Source organism: Gopherus flavomarginatus, chromosome 2 (assembly GCF_025201925.1).
Source record: "Gopherus flavomarginatus isolate rGopFla2 chromosome 2, rGopFla2.mat.asm, whole genome shotgun sequence".
NCBI classification, from domain to species: Eukaryota; Metazoa; Chordata; order Testudines; family Testudinidae; genus Gopherus; species Gopherus flavomarginatus.
This window is the reverse complement of record NC_066618.1, coordinates 74,896,410-74,917,712: the sequence shown is the minus strand read 5'-3', so window position 1 is coordinate 74,917,712 and position 21,303 is coordinate 74,896,410. Positions and strand designations below refer to the sequence as shown.

Below are 21,303 nucleotides of genomic sequence, written 5' to 3'. Positions count from 1 at the left end.
ATGTGATGGTGGTGTAATGAACTGCACTTGGTTGGGGTTCTTTGGGCAGTTGGCCTTTATATGTCCCAGTTCATTACACTTGAAGCATCGCCCAGGTGACTGGTAACTGGGCCGAGGTGGGTTACTGGAGATTGGTGAGGTGAGAGAATAGGGAGTCGGCGACTTTCCTGGGGTTGCAGGTGGGGTCTTGGGTTGTCCTCGGGTATAGGGTTTATTGTCGGTGTGACCCCTGTGATATTCGCTCCCCTTGATAGTAGCTTTTTTATTTTCTGCCACTTCCACCCATCTGGCTCCAATCTCCCGCGCCTCAGTTAAAGTTTTGGGCTTCCCATCTAGGATGTACCTTTCTATTTCCTCAGGAACACCCTCTAAGAACTGCTCCAATTGTATTAGGAGGTGCATGTCGTCCAGAGATTTAACATTGGCCTCTGATATCCAGGCATTATAATTCTTTCCAGTGTGGTAGGCATGTCGGGTGAATGACACATCTGGTTTCCACCTTAGGGCTCTGAACCTCTGATGGGCATGCTCAGGTGTTAGCCCCATTCTGATTCTGGCCTTGGTTTGAAAAAGTTTATAATCATTCATGTATTCCTTAGGCATTTCAGCCGCCACCTCTGCTAGGGGTCCACTGAGCAGTGGCCTCAGCTCTATCATGTACTGGTCTTCAGAGATGTTGTACCCATGGCAGGTCCTTTCAGAATTTTCTAGGAAGGCCTCAGTGTCATCACCTACCTTGTAGGTGGGAAATTTCTTGGGATGTGAAACAATAACTGCCGAAGGGTTGTTAGGATTGGCTGTGTTCTTCTGCTTAGCCTGTTCTAATTCCAGGGCCTGCCGGTGTGCCTCCCTTTGGAGCTCTATTTTTCTTTTGTGGTCCACCTCTTTGGCTTCTTGCTCTCTTTTGTGGGCTGCCTCTTCCCTGGCTATTTCTGCATTTATTAGTTCCATTTTTCTTTTATGTTCATTGTCTCTTTCTATGGCTTCTAGCTTTGCTTGTTCCTGTCTAATAGCTTTTTTGGAACTCATGGCTCCTGCTTTTTTGTGCTGGTTGCTCCCTCTGCTGTTGAGTGTCTGGAATGCTGCAGCTCAGGGTTGCTTAGCAACAGAGACTTCTAACTATTACTTAGAATTAGAAAGAAAAAAACAATTGATTTGCAAATGTCTTTTGCTGGTTGTCTGCTGTTCACAGCTGGAGTCCCTTTGTTTAACAAAAGACCCTTGTTAAACTTAATGTCTCTGCCTTCAGGCAGTCTCTCTGCACAACCAGAAAGGAGAAAAGGAAAAAATTTTCTGACTGTAGTTTTAAAAACCCTCTCTCCTGCTTACAAACAGCTAGCAGAGAGAAAAGAGAGAGAAAAAATCCTGCTGGCTTTTGCTTCTAAACTCAAACCTCTCAGTCTGCCTGCAGATAGCTAGCAGGGAGAGAAAAAAAAACCTCACTGGCTTTTGGATTCTATCTTATCTATCTATCCTAACCGCTGCACACCATGTCATGGTATAATTCCCCACTCTGAGCCTTAGCGTCCAAAAGATGGGGTACCAGCATGAATTCCTCTAAGCTCAATTACCAGCTTAGTACTTGTAGCGCTGCCACCAACCAGGAATTCCAGTGCCTGGTACACTCTGGTCCCCCCAAAACCTTGCCCGGGGACCCCCAAGACCCAGACCCTCTGGATCTTAACACAAGGAAAGTAGACCCTTTCCCTCACCGTTGCCTCTCCCAGGCTTCCCCTCCCTGGGTTACCCTGGAAGATCACTGTGATTCAAACTCCTTGAATCTTATACAGAGAGGAAAATGCACCTTCCCCGCTCCTTCTCTCTCCCCCTCCCAGACTCTCCCTGAGAGAGAAAGTAATCCTAACACAGAGAGAAATTAACCTTTCTCTCCCCCTTCCCTCCTTTTTCCCCACCAATTCCATGGTGGATCCAGACCCAGTCCCCTGGGGTCTCACCAGAATAAAAAAACCATCAGGTTCTTAAACAAGAAAAGCTTTTAATTAAAGAGAGAAAAACAGTAAAAATTATCTTTGTAAATTTAAGATGGAATGTGTTATAGGGTCTTTCAGCTATAGACACTGGGAATACCCTCCCAGCCTAAGTATACAAGTACAAATTAAAATCCTTCCAGCCAAATACACATTTGAACTCCTTCCAGCCAAATACACATTTGCAAATAAAGAAAACAAACATAAGCCTAACTCGCCTTATCTACCTAGTACTCACTATTCTGGACATATAAGAGACTGTATCAAAGAGACTGGAGAGAAACCTGGTTGCATGTCTGGTCACTCTCAGAACCCAGAGAGAACAGCAACCAAAAACTAACAGCACACACAAAAACTTCCCTCCCTCAAGTTTTGAAAGTATCCTGTCCCCTGATTGGTCCTCTGGTCAGGTGACAGCCAGGCTCACTGATCTTGTTAACCCTTTACAGGCAAAAGCGATATGAAGTACTCCTGTTCTATTAACTCTTACTTATCTTTGACAGTAACCACATCTGATACATGGCTCTCTTACCCAGGCCAGGATCCAGCTTCTAGCCTTCCCACGGGGCAGGGTCTTGGGGAGAAGAGGAGAGGCAGGGGGCAAAAAGTGGACAGGACCTGTTCTGATGTCCCTGCTACACAGTCCATCTTTTGTCCTTTGCACCTAAGGAGATGAGTGATGGGTAGGACTGGGTAGTGATGGTGTGGGATTCTGGAGAAGCGGTTAATTAATTCCTGTTAGGTTATTGCTGGGTTATTTGAACAGTTAACTTAGTAACTGATGGGTCTGTTTATTTATGAGTATATTTTAAAAACTAGTCCAGAACCTCCAGAGCATTGACTGAGCTCTCTTTGATTATAAAGTAGTAAACAGGAAGAGGGCGATTAATTCAGGTAGATGTTGTTAATTAGCCATGACTATTATAATCAGACTTGTAATGGAAAAAGCTAGTTTCTACCATAACTGTGGAGAATGTAATATCTCTTCCTAATGCTGTAGTGCAGTGGCTCTGAACCTTTCCAGGCTTCTGTACCCCTTTTAGGAGTCTGATTTGTCTTGTGTACCCCCAGGTTTCACCTCACTTAAAAACTACTTGCTTACAAAATCAGACATAATAATAAAAAAGTGTCACAGCGCGCTATTACTGAAAAATCGCATATTGTCTCACTTTTACCATATAATTATAAAATAAACCAATTGGAATATAAATACTGTACTTAATCTCAGTGTATAAATATATAGAACAGCATAAACAAGTAATTGTCTGTATGAAATTTTAGTTTGTACTGACTTTGCTAGTGTTTTTCCTTGAAAGATCTGTGTTTACCCCAAGTGCCAGTGGTACACATATCCCTAGATAAGAACCTCTGCTTTAGTGTCCTTCAGCCATAGCAGTTTATAGTCTCTTGTGAAGTTGGTGCACCACCTACAGGCAATGCTTGTGCACAGCACTTTCAAATCTATACAGTAAAACTTCCATTTAACAAACAGCAGTCTTACAACTGACCAGTTATAAAAAAAACCATTTTTCTCTATGGAAAAATAAAAATCACATAATGAAAGTAATATTGATGAAGAACAAGTCGGTATCCTTTCACATTTAGATGCCTTTAGTACATTGCAAATCACTTTGCAATAGTTTGAAGGACAAGAAAAAGTGATAGATTGCAGCATACTATAATTTTGAGATGTTCAATTTTATGAACTTTTCCATATATGAACTTGTCAATCCCCGGTTAGTTTGTGAAATATAGGTTCTACTGTATATATGTTAACATTGTATTTTGTCCCACTTACAGTATATGGAAACAGAAGCAAACGGATATCTTGGCTATGGAGAAGAGCAGCATAATGTAGACAAATTGGTCAACATGACATGTGAGTGTTGTAACTGAAATATGCATTTATAACCTTAATATGGATGAGGAGCAAAGTTTATATGACAGACTGAGGGATGCTTAAGATATTTGAAAATGGTTTAGCAATTGTAGTGTTGCTAGACACTTTCCAGTCATGGTCATGAAAAAGAGAACAGTACTTGAGTAGATGAAAGCACAGCGCAATAGCAGATCTCACTCTTGTACATCTGTAATATTGCTACTGAAGAAATTGACACTTCTTTGTACATTAAAATGTTGAATAACGTAAATTATATCATGTCAAGAACATAACCAATTTCAGAATGTAAGTCAATGTTTTAGACCTGTTATTTTATTACCTGTTGTTTTATTACTCTATTAATAAAATGAAAAATCTTTAATTTGAGACACTCAGTTTATGTGATTTCCTTCATTTCACAGATATTTTTCAAAAACTTTCTGCTGTTAAAGATCAAAGAGAATGGGTTATAGCCAGTGGAGCACATAAAGTAAGTGGTTTAAAGAACTGTTAATTATAACCAATCAGCTACCTGTGTGAATGATTTATGCTTCCCAAATTTGATCAAGCTGGGATCAAACTCTCTCCATTTTCCAAATGACTGTAACATGAGCTAACATCAGTTTTTTGACTTGACAGTCTAGGCTAAGATCATCTGAGTTGTCTCTTTTTACATCAGCTGCTGAGATGTTTTTGTTGGCCTTATGCACAAATTGTGGATCATTTCATTGAGTTAATTTAACCCTTTAAACATTTAGGTGAAGCTTGTTCTTATAAAGGCAACATCAAATTTACTTTGTTATGCTATATATTATTAAGGTGTAAATAGTCTTGAAATACCTGCTATAAACAAAAGCCTTGATCCTAAAATTGGGTCTCTAAGGGTATGTCTCAGGTTGCAGCACAAACTCTGGGACCTCCCCGTGTCACAGGGCCCTAGGGCTTGGGCTCCAGCCTGAGCCCAAACATCTACACTGCAATTAAACAGACCCTTAGCCAGGGCTGGCTCCAGGGTTTTTGCCACCCCAAGCGGCGGAAAAAATAATAATAAAAAAATAAAAAGCTGCGATTGTGATCGGCGGCAATTCGGCTGTAGCTCCACCGCACCGCTCTCTTGTTCAGTGGCACTTCAGCAGCAGGGTCTTCCCTCTGAGAGGAACCAAGGGACCTGCCCTCGAATTGCCACCGAAGAGCCTGATGTGCTGCCCCTTCCCCTTGGCCACCCCAAGCACCTGCTTGCTCAGCGTGCCCCACAAGCCTGAATCAGCTGGCACAGGCAACTTGCAGGTTTTTAATTGCAGTATAGACATACTCTCCCACAGACATGTATGGAACACTCTTGACCTCATTGGGGCTCATCATGATGGCAGGGATGTGCACTTAGTGCGATCTGTTTGTAGATTTGGGGCCATAATTAGAAACAGTTGAGATCAGTACTAGTGCAACTAGTGTTTCATGGTATAAGTCTGCTGCAAAATGAAGGCAATTTGTTTACATCAGATGGTTCAGGAGAGAAAAAAGCAGACCATGAAGTAGGGCAGGCTTAAAACAAGTAAAAATATAAAACTAGTTTATTTTAGAAAACCACAACTGCATTTATAAAAATATTAAATACGTAAATCACTTTAAGATCTGAGTTATTAACAGAATACATGTCAGGTCTTAAAATTACAAACATAGTTATTTTAAATATAAACTAAAAAGCTTTTTATTTGGTAGGACCTAAGTTCAGGGTTCTCAGTGTCTTGCAGCAGCAGATGCCACCCTTAGTACTTTAAGCAGGGCAGTTGCTTTACCCTGCTTGAGTTGTTTCAGATACTGTGTTGACTATTGGAGGAGAAACACACTTTCCTGACCTTAAGACTTGGCAAGTATGGAAAAGAGCAAAATGTTTTTCTGATATATTTATTTGAAATCTCTAAGGCTCGTCATGCATTCAATGATGATTAGTCTCTTTGCTAGATATGTACATTTATTTATTTTAATGGCATTTAAATTTTACTGAACAAATATGCATGTTTAGGGTCCTAATTGGAAAACACATCATGTATATAGATTTATCTTTTTAAATCTCTAATTTTCCAGACTTTAGTAAATTTGCTAGGAGCCAGAGACAGTAATGTGCTATTGGGTGCACTCCTTGCTCTTACTAGCTTAGCAGAAAGGTAAGTTCATTTTAATAGTTGTTGCTTGCAATTAATCATAAGTCTTGCCAAAATATTGAAGCTGACATTTACTGGGAGATAAGTGTTACTATACAAGCTAAAGTCTCTGTCCTGAAGAGGCGGAGGCATATGCTTGTGTTAGTCTGTCTGGAGTGGCTCACAACCGTGAGTGCCTACCTCAGGGTAGACTGTCAAAAAACAGGGCATACACCCAAAATGGGAGGTAAATACTTTAATTAGATTTCACCAAGCCAATAACAAATATGAACTCCTAGATCATTGTAACAAGTCTTACCATGGAGTCACAGACAGTCCCCTTAGACTCTCCAGTCTATCTTGCCACCTAAGCAAGCTAGACTTAGTGATGAATGGTCACTTACACCAAAAAATCACGAAATATTCAGGTTGCTTCCAGTCACTTACCGCAGATCAATTGGTCTAGATTTTACACTAAAAACAACACTTGTAGCCAATCCCATAATAAACTATCTAAAGGTTTACTAACTAGGAAAAAGAAATGAGAGTTGTTTACAGGTTAAAGTAAGCAAACATATAGGCATAAATTAGTTACAATCTAAATTCTAAGAGTGACAGAGTTGTAGTGACCTGTCAATTCAAAATGTCTTTCAGGACAGACCCAGGGGTAACCCTCAGGAATCTCTGGCTTCACTTGAGTATTCCTAGCCCTGTGAGAGTTCAAACAGCAAAGAGATGACAAATTTTCATATACCTTTGTTTTATTTATTTTATAAGCCTCCAAGTCCATAGGATTAGCTTCCTTGCATGTAGTATTTCCAAGGTCTGGTAGGGCTATTTACCAATCCTTTTATTCCTTGATGGCCCATCTCATCTTTATTGTTCTTCTGGATGGATGGGAGAAGCACTCTTCCCATCTGTATAAGCCTTTGCAGGATCAAGACCTTACTTTTTCCAGTTGTTTAATTACACATAGCCCCTGATCCTTCAAGACAGACCCTATGCCCATGTTGGAGCACCTTGCAAGACTAGGGCCATACAGTGCCATCCTGCAGTCACTATGCAGGCCTTGGAATTGATGTTCTCCATTATTATTCTATTGACTTCCAAAGTTGGAGAACAACTTCATGCTTTAGAGATTTTACACAGAGAGAGAAGGCATTTGAAACGTGTTTTGGTTTGCATTCTGTATTAACACCCACCCCCGCCCCAAGATAATCAGAATTATAGATATTTTGGTCTTCCATTTAATTTTACACTGGGAGTGAAATACATTTATCTTGTCTGAATATCATTAACCTGATGTTGAAAGGTTATTCATTTTCAAATACCATTGCACAAATCACTCCTGCAAAGACCAGAATTTTTCACCCCCAAAAGAACACATAAGTTCTCTGGTTTACTTAGGCCATGTCTACACGTACAACCTTACAGTGGCACAGATGTACTGATACAACTGTGCCGCTGTAAAAGCATTTGTGCAGCCATATTAGGCTGACAGGAAGAGAGCTCTCTTGTCAACATAATAAAACCAGCTCAACGAGTGGTGGTAGCTATGTTGGCGGGAGAGTTTCTCCCACTGACATAGCGCTGTGCATATGAGCGCTTATGCTGGCAAAACTTATGTCCCTCGGGTGTGTTTTTTCACAACCCTGAGCAACAAAAGTTTTGCCAACATAAGTGCTAGTGTAGACATCACCTAAAAGTAAAATCCACTCTCAGTTCAGAAGAATGCTTATTCCAAATCCCTACTAGGGAAGATAAGAGCTGAATTTGTAATCTATGCTTTTCTTAAATCCATTATTGTCTGCAGCAGCTTTCCAAAAATGCTGTTTTCTTTGTCAGAATAATTAGGCCACTTTCAGTTAACTCTGCTTCTTTTAGTACATTTGAACGTTTTTCTTTTCCTTGTAGTAATTTAAAACTGATTTTTTCCTCACTCGAGTACTCTTTAATACTCTTTTAAATTATTTTTAAAGATTCTTAATTTTATCTGAAAAGAACATCCTATATAATGGGTAAGCAGTTATTTCAAATTAGGGCACTGAGTCAGGAGAGAAGTCCTTAACTTTAAGTAATGAAGTCAGTGAGACTTAAGCACATATTTAAGTGTTATTCTGAATATGGATACTTTCTGAATCAGGGCCTAGATTATTATAATCTTCTAGAGTTAAAGAATTTGGTAATTATGATGCCCTGTAAATTCAGTTATTCACTTGTAAATTGCAGCTTCCATTGAGTATTCCTCATATAAACTACTTTTATTTACACTTACACAGGATAAGCAAAATAGTAATTGAATATAATAAAAATATGAAGACATTATATTTGCATAATAAAAAATTAAACCCCTGCTTTTGTAGTTAGTTTTTTCAAAGTTAGTTTTCTAAGCATATTAAATATTTAACCTTTCCCCCTTATTTACCATGGTAATGTTTCACTAAAACAATCTGTATTATAAAAAAAAAAAAGAGTAAACTTATGCAGGGTCAGTGTGGAACCAACTTATTTTTGTATTTTTAAACCTGAATGTACAATGTGACATCATTACTTGAGCCATAAGGAAAGACAGTGAGCCAAAGCAATGGATGATGACGTATAAGTGGGCAGAAGTTAAGTCAGAATAACTTATTTTTCATATAATTTTATTTTATGTAAATATCCATTTTTTTTCCATTTTTAGCCCAGAATGTAGGGAGAAGATCAGTGAGCTCGCCATTGTAGAAAACTTGCTGGTGATATTACATGAATATGACTTGCTATCTAAAAGGTTATTTATAAACTAATTATGTTAAATACTTCTCTGTTTTGAATTTTATTTTGATATACAGACATATTGCATTTATTTAATTAGAGTGATAAAGTTTCAAAACTGTGGCATTTAAAATCAGATATTGATGCAGTAAAATGTTCTTTGGTGGTTATCTAGTACGTTATTGTCTTTCTTCCCATTGATGGGTTACATCCTAGTCCACAATTCAGCATAAATGGACTGTAAAGCTGCCCTAAAGGATAACTGAGAATTCCCTGGGCACTAGACCACTGCCACCTGTGGGAGCTGGAGGCATGGCTAAAGAGCTGGACTGTAGTATTTCACTTGGGGGCCATTATAACATGGCATAAATTAGAGCAGCCCTGAGACTGCTCTAGTTTATATCTGGGACTGGTTCAGATCCCAACAGTCTTGTAGATCAGAGGTGTACAAAGATATTCCTACCTACTTTAAAGTCATCACAGCTCAGTTGGACTTGATGATTGGGGTTGATAAGTCCATGTTTGAAAGAAACTGGTGGTAAAGTGGTCACTGGGTATCAAGTACAAAACATCAAGACAAAAACACTCTCTCAGACATGATTGCATTCCACTCACCAAAGAATATCAGACATTTTAAAACAGAGATTCTATTGCATATTTAACTTATAATTAGGGACACGGAAACCAAATAACAGGAACAATCTGAATCTTCTGGCATATTTGAAAAAGGTTCTGGTTAACTTTTAAAAAAAATACTACTTCATTATGGAAAAAAAAAAAAAAAGGAGTGACCATGACGGAAAAGATTCTCTGCTGAATACTGCTCTGTGACTACAGTAGTCTTCAGTTTCAAATTCAAGGAAGAAGTAATTGAAGTTGAAAAATTAGCTAAGTTTGTAGGTTCAAAATATGAATTTTCATTTTTGTACACTTCAGCACTTTGTGATTCCAGATTGAAGTAGAAGAACCAAAACACAGTGAAATACCCTTTTCTTGTGGTCTCTCTAGCCATATTGTGGAGGGAGGAAGTAATGGAAATCTTGCGAGAACTTTTTCTTGTGACATTTCCAGCCAATTCTGTGAACACAAGTGTGGAGAAAGATCCATATTCTACCATAGGTTATTCTACCATAACCTATGAACCTTCTGAAATTCATCCACCACTACTTGTAATCCATTAAAAAGAAAGAAGGAATTCAGAAAAACGACAGCAATGGCTAACGAGTTCACCTGGAAAGTATTATCAATGGAACCAGAATCCAGCTTCACTGAATATTAACACAATAATGCAAAGGGCTGGTGCTGCCAGCCCTGCAACTGCAGGGACCCGCAAGACATGGATCTCCACCAGTTCAAGGGTTATGTATACTTGATTAGTTGCAGTGTTGCAGAGTCTGGAGTTTGAATTGTTTCATGCTGACTAAGGGTACGTCTACACTACGGGATTATTCCAATTTTACATAAACCGGTTTTATAAAACAGATTGTATAGAGTCGAGTGCACGCGGCCACACTCAGCACATTAATTCGGCGTGCGCGTCCATGGTCCAAGGCTAGCATCGATTTCCAGAGCGTTGCACTGTGGGTAGCTATTCCGTAGCTATCCCATAGTTCCCGCAGTCTCCCCCGCCCCTTAGAATTCTGGGTTGAGAGCCCAGTGGCTGATGGGGCAAAAATCATTGTCACGGGTGGTTCTGGGTAAATGTCATCAGTCATTCCTTCCTCCGGGAAAGCAACGGCAGACAATCATTTCGCGCCCTTTTTCCCTGGATTGCCCTGGCAGACGCCATAGCACGGCAACCATGGAGCCCATTCAGCTTTTTTTTTTTTTACAGTCACCATATGTGTACTGGATGCCGCTGACAGAGGCAATACTCCAGCGCTACACAGCAGCATTCATTTGCTTTTGCATGATAGCAGAGATGGTTATCAGTCGTTCTGTACCGTCTGCTGCAGGTGTAAATTGGCAATGAGATGATGGTTATCTGTCATTCTGTACTGTCTGCTGCTATCATGGGTGCCCCTGGCTAAGGTCAGTCGAGGGCACAAAGGCAAAACTGGGAATGACTCCCCAAGTCAATCCCTCCTTTATGATTTCTAAATATAGAGTCGGTCCTGCCTAGAATATGGGGCAAGTGTGCTAGAGAAGCAGTGAATCAGAGAGCACAGCTGCTCCGTGCCAGATCCCGCAGAAATGATGAGCTGCATGCCATTCATGGGGGGTGCCCTTGCAACAACCCCACCTATTGCTTCCCTCTTCCCCCAACCTTCCTGGGCTGCCGTGGCAGTGTCCCCCCCATTGTGTCATGAAGTTATAAAGAATGCAGGAATAAGAAACAGTGACTTGTTAGTGAGATAAAATGAGGGGGAGGCAGCCTCCCGCCGCTATGACAGTCCAGGCAGGACATTATGCGGTGCGGGGGAGAGGAGCCCAGCATGCCGTTACTATGACAGTCCAGGCAGGACAGAATCTTTTCTTACAAAGGAAAGGGAGGGGGCTGATGGAGCTCAGCCCCCAGTTGCTATGATGAGGACGGTTACCAGCCGTTCTGTACCATCTACTGGGAATGACCGAGAATCATTCCTATTTTCACCCAGGGGCCCCCGGCCAGCCTCACCTGAAGCCAGCCAGGAGCACTCACGGGTTGATAACAAGGACGGCTACCAGTCCTACTGCACCATCTGCCACCAGGCAGTGGAGAGGAGTTGTCATAAACAGATAGCTAAGGGTTAATGTCTCTTTCACCTGAAGCACCTGACCAGAGGACCAATCAGAAAACCGGATTTTTTCAACTCTGGGTGGAGGGAAGTTGTGTCTGAGTCTTTTGTCTGTCTGCCTGCTTTCTCTGAGCTTTGGAGAAGTAGTTTCTACTTTCTAGTCTTCTGTTTCTAAGTGTAAGGACAAAGAGATCAGATAGTAAGTTATATGGTTTCTTTTCTTTGGTATTTGCATGAATATAAGTGCTGGAGTGCTTTGATTTGTATTCTTTTTGAATAAGGCTGTTTATTCAATATTCTTTTAAGCAATTGACCCTGTATTGTATCATCTTAATACAGAGAGCCCATTTGTATGTATTTTTCTTTCTTTTTATATAAAGCTTTCTTTTAAGACCTGTTGGAGTTTTTCTTTACTTCAGGAAAATTGAGTCTGTACTCACCAGGGAATTGGTGGGAGGAAGAAATCGGGGAGATCTGTGTGTTGGATTTGCTAGCCTGATTTTGCATTCCCTCTGGGGGAATAGGAAAGTACTTTTTGTTTCCAGGATTGGGAACAGAGAGGGGGAATCACTCTGTTTGGATTCACAGAGCTTGTGTCTGTGTATCTCTCCAGGAGCACCTGGAGGGGGGAAGGGAAAAAGGATTATTTCCCTCTGTTTTGAGACTCAAGGGATTTGGGTCTTGGGGTCCCCAGGGAAGGTTTTTCAGGGGGACCAGAGTGCCCCAAAACACTCTAATTTTTTGGGTGGTGGCAGCAGGTACCAGGTCCAAGCTGGTAACTAAGCTTGGAGGTTTTCATGCTAACCCCCATATTTTGGACGCTAAGGTCCAAATCTGGGACTAAGGTTATGATAGGAGTGGATACTGCTCTTCACTGCTGCAGCATCGCATCTACCACCAGCATTCAGTAGACATAGGGTGGCACTGAAAGAAATCAAGAAACGATTTCTTTCCCTTTTCTTTCACATGGCGAGGGGAGTAAATTGACGAGCTATTCCCTGAACCACGTCGGACAATGTGTTTGAACCTACAGGCATTGGGAGCTCAGCCAAGAATGCAAATACTTTTTGGAGACTGCTGGGGACTGTGGGATAGCTGGAGTCCTCAGTACCCCCTCCCTCCCTCCATGCGCATCCATTTGAGTCTCTGGCTTCCCATTACACTTGTCACGCAGCACTGTGTAGCCTGTAGATTTTTTTTCAAACGCTTTGGCATTTCGTCTTCTGTAACGGAGCTTTGATAGAACAGATTTGTTTCCCCATACAGTGATCAGATCCAGTATCTCCCGTACGGTCCATGCTGGAGCTCTTTTTGGATTGGGGACTGCATTGCCACCCGTACTGATCAGAGCTCCACACTGGGCAAACAGGAAATGAAAGTCAAAATTTCGTGGGGCTTTTCCTGTTTACCTGGCCACTGCATCTGAGTTCAGATTGCTGTCCAGAGCGGTCACAGTGGTGCACTGTGGGATACCGCCCGGAGGCCAATACCATCGATTTGCGGCCACACTAACCCTAATGCGGTATGGTAATACCGATTTTAGTGCTACTCCTCTCTTCAGGGAGGAGTACAGAAACCGATTTAAAGAGCCCTTTATATCGATATAAAGGGCCTCGTAGTGTGGACGGGTACAGCTTTAAATCGGTTTAACGCTGCTAAAATCGTTTTAAACGCGTACTGTAGACCAAGCCTTTGTGCCCTCTAGCACCATCTCTGATTTCAGAGCCCTATCTGAAGTGAATTTAGAGAGGCTTACAGACATGTCTGAACAGACACAGATAATACACGTGCAGGAAATGATACAAACTTATTAGTATTATGAGTTACTGCGCACCCAAAATGTGACAGGCTTCATTTAATAAAGTTTAGGGCCATTTTAATGGGTGAATAAAATATGACACTTTATTGAATGTATCTTAACAGAAAATATATTACAGATTACTTGGGCATCTTTGTATATACAGCAGCACTAAGTAACAAGAATATAATAGGAATTCCAATAATAACTAACTGTCTGGGTGATTTAACATAGGTGACCGATATGGTGAGGTTTTAATTTGTTGCTGATCTCTTTCTAGGCTGACTGCAGAGCTGCTACGCCTCCTCTGTGCTGAGTCACAAGTCAAAGAGCAAGTGAAACTGTATGAAGGAGTTCCTGTCCTGCTCAGTTTGCTCCATTCAGATCATCTCAAGCTTTTGTGGAGTGTAGTTTGGATTCTGGTACAGATTTGTGAAGATCATGAGACTAGTGTGGAAATCCGTATTTGGGGCGGTATCAAGCAACTCCTCCATATATTACAGGGGTAGGTCTTCAGTCTTCAAGATCAATATAATTGTCAATGACTTTGTCTCATATTTTAAGGTCATCACACAACCATTTGACCTCAGGAGGTCATCTAGTCCAACCTTCTGCTCTCAAAGCAGGACTAACACTGACTGAATTATCCCAGCCAGGGCAATGTATAAAAAAGCTTTCATCCTCTGCTTCTAGCGGTATTTGCAGACCTTGCGTACTGCAGAAATTAAAAGAAAACAGGTGGATAATTCAAACATTAATGACTATGAAGTGTATTTTTTTCAAATATACTATGCTTTTCAAAAGTATAACATGGCTTTGCTGTGTTAAATCAATTAAATAGAGATAAAATATGTAGTTAGTGTCCATACAGTTTCCATGTTGATTAGGCAGGTAGAAAGGGACATCTATTTTGTTACTTGGATTTATGAATTTTTTTATAGTATGTTAAGTTTTCAATCTAGTAATAAGACCATGGGCCTAAATTTTCAATAGTGACTAATGATTTTGGATACCTGAGTTTTTGGATGTCCAACTTAAGCTATTTTCAAGAGGCCTCATTTTCAGAAAATCCTCTAAAAATCAGGCCCTATTAAAATATTTGTAGTTGGACACCCTACATCAGTACTTACTTTAGTAAATTTAAGTTACAGTTCAAGCTCTTCCCCACAATGTCTTATTTGAAACTATAAAGGGGGCTAAACTGTTTACTCATTCACTGTATGGTTTATATCTGATGCTTTTGATGTTAATTTGAAATGTATAAGTGCTTTTAAAATTTTTCATTGTGGAATATATGTAGATGTAGAGAATGGGGACAGAAATAGAAATCCAGGTAAATTTCAGAAATTACTAACAAAGATATTTATTTAATATTTATTTTACGCAGTGATTTGTTTTCCAGAGATAGAAATCTAGTTTCTGATCGTTCTTCTATTGGGAGCTTATCTAGTGCAAATGCAGCAGGGAGAATCCAACAGCTTCGTTTGTCAGAAGATTTAAGTCCTCAAGAAATACAAGAAAATACTTTCTCCCTTCAAGCAGGTATATATATTGGGCCTCGTCTTCTGCAGTTTTGCATTTTGTATAGTCACTTATACTTGTGCAAAGTGGGGTGCAATGTTATCAGATCAGAATGGTATCATTTTACATTCACTCTGCAGAGGAGGAGAATCAGGTCAGCTGTGAGATTTTTTTAGATGTGCAATATCAATGTATTTTTCATCACAAAATGAAGGAAGTAGTATTCAAGAGCTCAACTCTGTTTCTGCTTTAAACTCCTGCTTTAACTCAAGGAAAATTTAAATTCAGTTATTAAAGTTTTACTTCATATTCAACTTTAGTGTACTCATAAATAGCCTTGAAAGGATTAGATTTTTATCAGTAAATGTTGATAAACACGATTCCACTATACATGCACAAACTGACAACATATCAGTAATAATAAAATTTACAGATAAGCAAAGTAAGGAAAATGCTGCTTGAGAACTTATTAGAATTTGATTTAAGAATATATACATTGTGTATTTTGATGTCATGTTGACAATTTGTGTTTTAACTGTTATAAAGGTTTAACTTTTAAAATCTCAGTGTTTACTGTTATTAAATAATTGTCTGACCCCCCCCCCCACATTTGACCCTTCCCCCATGATTTCTTGCAGCTATGAAAATGTAAATAGCTAAAAACTAAAAAAAATGCTTAAAACCCATAATTTTACACAACTGTGACAATTTAAGTTGTTAAAAAAAATTTAAAATTCTTAAAATAAACAATATTAACAAACAACAATAAACAAATTAAGTTCTGCCAAGCCTACTCATAATGTGCTTATCCTGGGGATAATGTATTAGAACTTGTTCAAACTTTCAGTTTCACCTCTCAGGACCCAATAGTGCTCAAGTGACATTGTTAGTAGCTCTCAGTATCACAAGAAAAGAAATAGCATGCATCTAACATCAGAGTCTGTCTGGGACATATTTCTTGTGTACTTTTTATGACTGCTTCCTTAATATTCCTAGTGTAAGTCAATGGGAGGTAGGTACCTAACTTGCTTAAGTACTTTTGTAAATCCTGTTAAGCACCTATCTGCATCTTTAGGCACCTAAGTATCTTTGTGAATCTGGTCCTGAATATTTATATATGATTTTTCATTCTAGCTTGTTGTGCTGCAATTACTGAACTGGTGCTCAATGACACTAATGCTCACCAAGTAGTACAGGTAGGAAGACTTTATCACTTTCATATCTCTTGTTTATTTACTTGTTTCTCCTTGTGCGTTTGTACTGGTGGTTTATAACTCTCATAAACTCATAGACGTTAAAGCCAGACAGGACCATCATGATCATCTAGTCTGACCTCTTGTACATTCCAGGCCCCAGAATCTCACAGTAATAGACCCATAACCTCTGGCATTGTCTTTCACCCCTAGGGCTTTTCTTCCATCGTGGTCTGGTTTCCCAGCCAGTCCTCCAAGCTCTCCTTCACTGGGGCTCTGACGTCCAGTCCCAAACACAGGCAAGGTTTCCCACCCCTACAGCGGCCTCCTAGTCACACTGGGCTTTATTCACCAAGAGTACTGGTCCTGCAGGAGCCTTTTCCTTTTGGCCCAGAAGCGTCCACCAGCGCAGCTCTCTGGGCTTCCCCTTTTTAATGCAGCCACCTTCTACTCTGTATAGAGAATTGCCTGAGTCTCCTCAGGTGGGGCTCATTCCGTTACCAGGGTTGGCTTAGCCCCAGGCTCTCCAGCCTATAGGACAAGCCACTTAGTTACATTCACCTTTCACAAATTCCTGATTTTGTTCAGTGGAGTCATATGGAGGTGGGAATAAAGCATTTCCATTTGTACATCCAGCTTAGAAGTCATCCTGGCCTGCAGTTGCTGGGAAAGACAGCCAAAGGCATGCAGCCACAATGTACAGTTTATTGCCCTTATGAAAGGAGTACAGTATACGTAGGGTGACCATATTTCCCAAAGAGAAAATGGGACACCCCTAGCCGCTCACCCAAGGCATATTCAGGATAGAAAAAATTGTCTTGGAATTGACTGACAAACATAAATTCTAAGGCTCATGTACACGCTGGCATTTCATCTCTGGACTTGTGGATTTTAACAAGTGACATCATTTTAATTGGCTAGAATTTATGGTTCTAAAAATGGTTTTAATTAGTGGACTCTTGTATGGATCCTATGCACACTCCAAGGGGCTCAAACTCAGTAATTAATGCCAAATAAAAAATGCATAGCCATCTATTATATACTACATTTTAAGGCAAGACCATGAATGATACATGAGTGAAATCATCAATACATTTGCTTTAAACGCAGAGACATATCTAAAGGGAGTAGAGCAGGGGTTCTCAAATTTCATTGAATTGAAACCCCCTTCTGACAACAAAAATTCTTCTTCGAGTGATTGCTCACATCCATTCCAGTTAGGTGTGCGCGCTGCGCGTGCACGTTCGTCGGAAACTTTTTACCCTAGCAACTCCAGTGGGCCGGCAGGTCGCCCCCTGGAGTGGCGCCGCCATGGCGCCCAATATATATCCCTGCCGGCCCACCCGCTCCTCAGTTCCTTCTTACCGCCGTGTCGGTCGTTGGAACTGTGGAGCGCGGCATAGCTGTCCTCCACGTCCCTAGCTCTCCTTGTTATCTATCGTTTATCTCTAGCACTATTGTAGTTGTTAATTAGATTGTTAAGTGTAGATAGTAGTAGTTAAGTTAAGTAGTTTGTAAATAGTTCTTCGCCGGGGGCTTAGCCCTTCCCGGCACCCGGCACCAGGCTCATGCCTGGTTCGCCGGGCTTCAAGCAGTGTGCGGCCTGCAAGAAGCCCATGCCTACCAGCGATCCCCACGACGCGTGCCTGAAGTGCCTGGGGGAATCGCACAGATCCGACAAGTGCCGCATCTGCAAGGCTTTTAAGCCAAGGACAAAGAAGGAGAGGGATCAAAGGCTCCGGACTCTCCTTATGGAGGCGGCACTTGACCCGGCGGCTTCGCAGGCCGTGATCTCGGCGCCGACACCGGATCGCACCGGCACCGAGAAGACTCCCCGGCACCGACCTTCTCCGGCACCGGGGACAGAGCCTAGGCCGTCGAAGTCTATTACTCCGGCCAGGCAGACCCGACTGGAGCGCCCGGCCTCAACATCGGCCGCGGCGCCGCCGGCACCGTCGACTCCGGGCCCGGCGGGTCCGTCGAGTCCGGTGCCGCCAAGCTCCCCCATGACATCTGGGGTTGAGATAGTGGTGCCATCCACACCGGAGACCTTCGCCTCGGCACGGGACCTCATAGCCATGACTGAGCCCACTCAGCTGCCACCCCCGGTACCTCCGGTGCGGGTCGTGTCCAGAGGCAAGCCTATGATGTCGGCACCGTCTCGGGACTCACGTTCTCGATCCAGGTCCCGACGTCACGGTCGCTCCAGATCCCGCCGCCGCTCGCAGTCCCGGCACCGCTCCCCTCAGCGGTACCGGTCGCACTCGCGGCGCCGGTCGACATCAAGACGATCGCGGTCGGACTCCAGCCGCCGATACCGGCACCGCGATTCCAGGAGCCGATCCAGACATTACTCGCCGCACCGGTCGACCTCCCGGCACCGAGCTGGTGGCAGGTCCCGGTCCCGGTCGACCTCCCGGCACCGAGCTGGTGGCAGGTCCCGATCCCGGCACCGAAGCGGCGCCCGGTACCGGTCCAGATCCCGGCACCGTGACAGAACCCGGTCCCGGTCCCGGCACCGATATGACTCCCGGCACCGGTCCCCGGCACCGAGACGATCGTCCGTGCCGGCCCGCGCAGACCCTTACCATCCAGGGTCCGCCCCGCCATGGCCCTCTAGGCAGCCGTCCGTATCTTCGCAAACGGACAGCGGGTATGCGCTGGGCACCGACCGGCAGGCGGCGCTGTTCAGCGATCCGCCACAGCAGGACCAAGGCCCGCATCAATGGGGATTCTGGACACCCTGGGCATACCATCAGGCCCAGGGCCCCCAACAGCTCCCTGCTAGGCCGGCGACTGCGGAGCGCAGGGCACCTGAAGCCTCGTTGTCTCGCCCCCCTCCCTCCCCGGATGGGGAGGAAGGGTCCAAGCATCAAGACTCCGCTTTGGCTCCTGAGGCAGAGGCGAGGGCCGAAGGAGACCCGCCGTTAGACACTCTCTTGCCGGGGGTCTCCTCATCCTCCTCCCCGGATGAAGCGGTGCCTGGTACCTCCTCCAACAGCCCCCCCCCGCTGGCCCTCAGGGCGCACCAAGACCTCCTCAGGCGAGTAGCTCAAAATCTGAGTCTGCAAGCCGAGGAGGTCTCGGAGATAGAGGATCCAATTGTTACCATCCTCTCGGCAGACGCTCCCACCAGAGTCGCCCTACCATTCGTACGAACCATCCAGGCCAACGCCAACACCATCTGGCAGTCTCCGGCCTCCATTCCTCCTACTGCGAAGGGCGTCGAGAGGAAGTACATGGCTCCTTCTAAGGGCTACGAGTACCTCCATGTGCACCCGACTCCGTGTTCCCTGGTGGTTCAATCAGTGAACGATAAGGAGCGTCACGGCCAGGAGGCTCCAGCCCCCAAATCCAGGGAGGCCAGGCGGATGGACCTCCTCGGCCGTAAGGTGTACTCGGCTGGGGCGCTGCAGCTCAGGGTCTCCAACCAGCAAGCCCTGCTGAGCAGATACGCCTTCAACTCCTGGGTGGCAGCAGACAAATTCAAGGAGCTGCTGCCACAAGATGCTCGCCAAGAGTTTACGGCCATCTTGGAGGAAGGCAAGAAGGTCGCACGCACGTCCTTGCAAGCCTCTTTGGACGCTGCAGACTCGGCTGCCCGTACCCTCGCGTCGGGCGTAACAATGCGTCGCATCTCCTGGCTGCAGGTTTCTGGCCTTCCGCCGGAGCTCCAGCACACTATACAGGACCTTCCTTTCGAAGGCCAGGGCTTGTTCTCGGAAAAGACAGACCCCAGACTCAAGAGTCTGAAAGACAACCGAGTCATCATGCGGTCACTCGGGATGCACACACCCGTGACGCAACGCAGACCCTTCCGGCCGCAGCAACAACAACAGCGCAGGCCGTATTCCCAGTTCCGCCAGCGGCAGGACCTTAACAGGCGCCGCGGCAGGAACGGAAGGCGCAGGCACTCGGGGAACCAAGGGGGGCAGAACCAAGGCTCCTCTAAGCCCCCGCCTGGACCTAAGCCTTCATTTTGAAGGTGCGCCCGAGGGCGCAGTAACAGTTTCCCCAATGGATCCTTCCCCCCCGTTTTCCAACCGCCTTTCGTTTTTCCTCCCAGCGTGGTCCCTAATAACATCAGACCGCTGGGTCTTAAGCACGGTGCAGTCGGGATACCGCCTGCAGTTTGTTTCATTTCCTCCTTCCCGCCCCCCTTCCTCGTCCCTCTTCAGGGACCCCTCTCACGAGCAATTCCTTCGACAGGAGGTGCAGACGCTCCTCGGCAAAGGAGCTATAGAGGCGGTGCCGGAGAACGAGAAAGGCAAGGGGTTTTATTCCCGCTACTTTCTGATCCCCAAGGCCAAGGGGGGCCTCAGGCCTATCCTCGACCTGCGAGAGCTCAACAAGTACCTGGTGAAGTTGAAGTTCCGCATGGTATCCCTGGGGACCATTATCCCATCCCTGGATCCGGGAGACTGGTACGCCGCCCTCGACATGCAGGACGCGTATTTTCACATTGCCATCTGGCCACGTCACAGACGTTTCCTTCGCTTCGTTGTGGGGCCTCTTCATTATCAATTTGCAGTCCTCCCATTTGGCCTGTCCACGGCCCCGAGGGTGTTTACGAAATGCATGGCAGTTGTTGTGGCGCAGCTTCGGCGCAGTCGTATCCACGTGTTTCCGTATCTGGACGATTGGTTGATTCGGGGCACGTCGGAACAACAAGTCTGCAGCCATGTCCGCGTGATCACCGACATGTTCGCCACTCTGGGCCTCTTGGTAAACACGGACAAGTCCACCCTGATTCCCACACAAAGGGTGGAATTCATCGGGGCCGTCCTGGACGCCACTGTGGGCAGGGCCTTGCTGCCATTGCAGCGGTTCCAGGCCTTGTCGGCGATCGTGCAACGGCTGCGGACAGCCCCCTTAACGTCAGTGCGGACATGTCTAACCCTGTTAGGCCACATGGCGGCTTGTACCTTTGTGACCGATTACGCTCGGCTCCGCATGAGGCCCCTCCAGTTGTGGCTCATCAGTCATTACAGGCCGACAAGACAGGCGCTAGATATGTTAATCACAATCCCCCAGAGGGTATTAGATTCCCTCGGCTGGTGGCTAGACCAGTCAGTGTTATGTGCGGGTCTCCCCTTCCACCCACCTCAGCCCTCGGTGTCCCTAACAACGGATGCCTCGGATCTCGGCTGGGGGGCCCACCTAGGGACCCTGAGGACACAGGGCCTGTGGTCCCAGGAGGAGGTGGGGCTACACATCAACATGCGGGAGTTGAGAGCGGTCCGTCTTGCTTGTCAAACGTTCTGTCATCAGCTTCAGGGTCGCTGTGTCGCGGTGTTCACCGACAACACGAC

General features: G+C 44.3%; 1 protein-coding gene across 7 annotated transcripts in view; it reads left to right on the top strand.

Moving 5' to 3' along the window:
• The window catches only part of NEK10 (NIMA related kinase 10), a 182,601-nt gene that overhangs the window by 34,924 nt on the left and 126,374 nt on the right, over window positions 1-21,303 (top strand). For all 7 annotated transcript variants that reach the window (XR_007772384.1, XM_050938314.1, XM_050938315.1 and 4 more), the window contains 7 exons: window positions 3,789-3,867; window positions 4,290-4,357; window positions 5,953-6,032; window positions 8,692-8,778; window positions 13,558-13,782; window positions 14,680-14,819; window positions 15,933-15,994. Coding sequence is in view for 6 of the 7 variants with exons in the window: in XM_050938314.1 (XP_050794271.1) it covers window positions 3,789-3,867; window positions 4,290-4,357; window positions 5,953-6,032; window positions 8,692-8,778; window positions 13,558-13,782; window positions 14,680-14,819; window positions 15,933-15,994 (741 nt within the window). In the remaining variant the exon portion in view is untranslated. The remainder of the gene's footprint in view (window positions 1-3,788; window positions 3,868-4,289; window positions 4,358-5,952; window positions 6,033-8,691; window positions 8,779-13,557; window positions 13,783-14,679; window positions 14,820-15,932; window positions 15,995-21,303) is intronic.